Source organism: Oncorhynchus mykiss, chromosome 10 (genome assembly GCF_057628025.1).
Source record: "Oncorhynchus mykiss isolate SJ-2025 chromosome 10, ASM5762802v1, whole genome shotgun sequence".
In the NCBI taxonomy this organism is placed as follows: Eukaryota; Metazoa; Chordata; class Actinopteri; order Salmoniformes; family Salmonidae; genus Oncorhynchus; species Oncorhynchus mykiss.
In genome coordinates this window covers 83,548,412-83,553,411 of record NC_143031.1, presented here as the reverse complement: position 1 = coordinate 83,553,411, position 5,000 = coordinate 83,548,412, and the positions used below count along the sequence as shown (strand labels likewise).

At 49.2% G+C, this 5,000-nt stretch overlaps 1 protein-coding gene across 6 annotated transcripts in view; it reads right to left on the bottom strand.

Moving 5' to 3' along the window:
* The window catches only part of LOC110516173 (regulator of G protein signaling 12), a 151,817-nt gene that overhangs the window by 69,331 nt on the left and 77,486 nt on the right, over positions 1–5,000 (bottom strand). Inside the window, exon 1 of one of the 6 annotated variants that reach the window (XM_090188177.1) lies at positions 176–547. The exons of the other annotated variants lie outside the window; for them this stretch is intronic. Within the exon in view, the coding sequence (XP_090044303.1) occupies positions 176–244 (69 nt within the window). The 5' untranslated portion in view covers positions 245–547. Of the gene's footprint in view, positions 1–175; positions 548–5,000 lie in introns of those variants that run through there. 6 annotated transcript variants of the gene reach the window in all.

Below are 5,000 nucleotides of genomic sequence, written 5' to 3'. Positions count from 1 at the left end.
AGCGTTAGCTACTCTCTATAGTATAGTTAGCGTTAGCTACTCTCTATAGTATAGTTAGCGCTAGCTACTCTCTATAGTATAGTTAGCGCTAGCTACTCTCTATAGTATAGTTAGCGTTAGCTACTCTCTATAGTATAGTTAGCTACTCTCTATAGTATAGTTATGTCAGACTCACTGTGTTGAAGTGCCAGACCCTCTTGAAGGACAGTCTTTTCCTCAGGCTCATTTTCCTCATGTTCTCCATGTACACGCCTAGAGCTCTGGTTACATACCTACACACTAACACGGTCCCCACACACACACTACACGCTAACACGGTCCACACACAGGCTCACACTCATACTGAGCTGAGACTAAATGCTGACTAAAGCCATTTAGATAAAGTCACGATCTCTCACACACTGTAGCACACACACACACACTGACTCCAGCACACATACACAGACCCCAGCACACACAGAGCAGCACACACTGTAGCAGACTGTAATACAGACTCTCTCCGAGGCAGTTTTCTCTGTCTAACCCTGACTCAATCACTCACTCAATCACACACAGAATCAAGGTTCCCGAACAACTCTCACATACTTTTCTTCTCACACACATTCTCTCAAACACACCCAAAAGACTTGTCTGTCTGTCTCTCTCTCTCTCTCCCTCCCTCCCTCCCTCCCTCCCTCCCTCCCTCCCTCCCTCTCTCTCTCTCTCTCTCTCCCTCCCTCTCCCTCCCTCCCTCTCTCTCTCTCTCTCCCTCCCTCCCTCCCTCTCCCTCCCTCCCTCCCTCCCTCCCTCGCTCCCTCCCTCGCTCCCTCCCTCCCTCGCTCCCTCCCTCCCTCTCCCTCCCTCCCTCCCTCCCTCCCTCCCTCCCTCCCTCCCTCCCTCCCTCCCTCCCTCCCTCCCTCCCTCTCCCTCTCTCCCTCCCTCCCTCCCTCTCCCTCTCTCCCTCCCTCTCTCTCCCTCTCCCTCCCTCCCTCCATCTCCCTCCCTCCCTCTCTCCCTCTCCCTCCCTCCCTCCCTCCCTCCCTCCCTCCCTCCCTCCCTGGAGACACACCCCCATCAGGAACCAGTTTTCCACGGGGTCGGGACAAAGATTTACCCATCAATCAAATTACAGCACCGCCTTTACCTCTCTCATCCTCTCTCTTCTCCTCTTTTCTCTCCTCTCCTCTCTTCCTCTATTCTCTCCTCCACTCTTCTCTAATCTTCTCTCCTCCTCCTTTTCTCTAACCCTCTCTCATCTTCTCTTCTCTCCTCTCTTCCTCTCTCTCCTCTCCTCTTCTCCTCTCTTCTCTTCTCTCCTCCACTCTTCTCCTCTCACCTCTCTTCCTCTCTCTCCTCTCCTCTTCTCTCCTCCACTCTTCTCCTCTCTCTCCTCTCCTCTTCTCCTCTCCTCCTCTCTCTCTGCCCCACTTTCTGCATCAAAACGTCTGTTTCTGGCTAAGACTGCTGATTCAGAAATGTGTGTGCGCACACGGCTATGAATTAGCCAAATCACAAGACCTGATTCAGACCTGATTCAGAACTCACACACAGACACATACACACAGAGACACACACAGAGACACACAGAGATGTACAAACTCCAGCCTTCCCTGAACAGACACACGTGAGTCAGACTAACTCCATTTCATCCAGAATCAAAACAGGTCCTTGTGAAAACATAATAAAAAGGTTTACATTCTTCAGTCTCCTTCTATTCTCAATGCTGTCTAGACACACACCCACTCTGTCCAATAGACGGAGTCTCCTTCTATTCTCAATGCTGTCTAGACACACACCCACTCTGTCCAATAGACGGAGTCTCCTTCTATTCTCAATGCTGTCTAGACACACACCCACTCTGTCCAATAGACGGAGTCTCCTTCTATTCTCAATGCTGTCTAGACACACACCCACTCTGTCCAATAGACGGAGTCTCCTTCTATTCTCAATGCTGTCTAGACACACACCCACTCTGTCCAATAGACGGAGTCTCCTTCTATTCTCAATGCTGTCTAGACACACACCCACTCTGTCCAATAGACGGAGTCTCCTTCTATTCTCAATGCTGTCTAGACACACACCCACTCTGTCCAATAGACGGAGTCTCCTTCTATTCTCAATGCTGTCTAGACACACACCCACTCTGTCCAATAGACGGAGTCTCCTTCTATTCTCAATGCTGTCTAGACACACACCCACTCTGTCCAATAGACGGGAGTCTCCTTCTATTCTCAATGCTGTCTAGACACACACCCACTCTGTCCAATAGACGGGGGTCTCCTTCTATTCTCAATGCTGTCTAGACACACACCCACTCTGTCCAATAGACGGAGTCTCCTTCTATTCTCAATGCTGTCTAGACACACACCCACTCTGTCCAATAGACGGAGTCTCCTTCTATTCTCAATGCTGTCTAGACACACACCCACTCTGTCCAATAGACGGAGTCTCCTTCTATTCTCAATGCTGTCTAGACACACACCCACTCTGTCCAATAGACGGAGTCTCCTTCTATTCTCAATGCTGTCTAGACACACACCCACTCTGTCCAATAGACGGAGTCTCCTTCTATTCTCAATGCTGTCTAGACACACACCCACTCTGTCCAATAGACGGAGTCTCCTTCTATTCTCAATGCTGTCTAGACACACACCCACTCTGTCCAATAGACGGAGTCTCCTTCTATTCTCAATGCTGTCTAGACACACACCCACTCTGTCCAATAGACGGAGTCTCCTTCTATTCTCAATGCTGTCTAGACACACACCCACTCTGTCCAATAGACGGAGTCTCCTTCTATTCTCAATGCTGTCTAGACACACACCCACTCTGTCCAATAGACGGAGTCTCCTTCTATTCTCAATGCTGTCTAGACACACACCCACTCTGTCCAATAGACGGAGTCTCCTTCTATTCTCAATGCTGTCTAGACACACACCCACTCTGTCCAATAGACGGAGTCTCCTTCTATTCTCAATGCTGTCTAGACACACACCCACTCTGTCCAATAGACGGAGTCTCCTTCTATTCTCAATGCTGTCTAGACACACACCCTCTCTGTCCAATAGACGGGAGTCTCCTTCTATTCTCAATGCTGTCTAGACACACACCCTCTCTGTCCAATAGACGGAGTCTCCTTCTATTCTCAATGCTGTCTAGACACACACCCACTCTGTCCAATAGACGGAGTCTCCTTCTATTCTCAATGTTGTCTAGACACACACCCACTCTGTCCAATAGACGGAGTCTCCTTCTATTCTCAATGCTGTCTAGACACACACCCACTCTGTCCAATAGACGGAGTCTCCTTCTATTCTCAATGCTGTCTAGACACACACCCACTCTGTCCAATAGACGGAGTCTCCTTCTATTCTCAATGCTGTCTAGACACACACCCACTCTGTCCAATAGACGGGAGTCTCCTTCTATTCTCAATGCTGTCTAGACACACACCCACTCTGTCCAATAGACGGAGTCTCCTTCTATTCTCAATGCTGTCTAGACACACACCCACTCTGTCCAATAGACGGAGTCTCCTTCTATTCTCAATGCTGTCTAGACACACACCCACTCTGTCCAATAGACGGAGTCTCCTTCTATTCTCAATGCTGTCTAGACACACACCCACTCTGTCCAATAGACGGAGTCTCCTTCTATTCTCAATGCTGTCTAGACACACACCCACTCTGTCCAATAGACGGGGGTCTCCTTCTATTCTCAATGCTGTCTAGACACACACCCACTCTGTCCAATAGACGGGGGTCTCCTTCTATTCTCAATGCTGTCTAGACACACACCCACTCTGTCCAATAGACGGGGGTCTCCTTCTATTCTCAATGCTGTCTAGACACACACCCACTCTGTCCAATAGACGGAGACTCCTTCTATTCTCAATGCTGTCTAGACACACACCCACTCTGTCCAATAGACGGAGTCTCCTTCTATTCTCAATGCTGTCTAGACACACACCCACTCTGTCCAATAGACGGGAGTCTCCTTCTATTCTCAATGCTGTCTAGACACACACCCACTCTGTCCAATAGACGGAGTCTCCTTCTATTCTCAATGCTGTCTAGACACACACCCACTCTGTCCAATAGACGGAGTCTCCTTCTATTCTCAATGCTGTCTAGACACACACCCACTCTGTCCAATAGACGGGGGTCTCCTTCTATTCTCAATGCTGTCTAGACACACACCCACTCTGTCCAATAGACGGGAGTCTCCTTCTATCCTCAATGCTGTCTAGACACACACCCACTCTGTCCAATAGACGGGGGTCTCCTTCTATTCTCAATGCTGTCTAGACACACACCCACTCTGTCCAATAGACGGGGGTCTCCTTCTATTCTCAATGCTGTCTAGACACACACCCACTCTGTCCAATAGACGGGAGTCTCCTTCTATCCTCAATGCTGTCTAGACACACACCCACTCTGTCCAATAGACGGAGTCTCCTTCTATTCTCAATGCTGTCTAGACACACACCCACTCTGTCCAATAGACGGAGTCTCCTTCTATTCTCAATGCTGTCTAGACACACACCCACTCTGTCCAATAGACGGGGGTCTCCTTCTATTCTCAATGCTGTCTAGACACACACCCACTCTGTCCAATAGACGGGAGTCTCCTTCTATTCTCAATGCTGTCTAGACACACACCCACTCTGTCCAATAGACGGGGGTCTCCTTCTATTCTCAATGCTGTCTAGACACACACCCACTCTGTCCAATAGACGGGAGTCTCCTTCTATTCTCAATGCTGTCTATACACACACCCACTCTGTCCAATAGACGGAGTCTCCTTCTATTCTCAATGCTGTCTAGACACACACCCACTCTGTCCAATAGACGGGGGTCTCCTTCTATTCTCAATGCTGTCTAGACACACACCCACTCTGTCCAATAGACGGGGGTCTCCTTCTATTCTCAATGCTGTCTAGACACACACCCACTCTGTCCAATAGACGGGGGTCTCCTTCTATTCTCAATGCTGTCTAGACACACACCCACTCTGTCCAA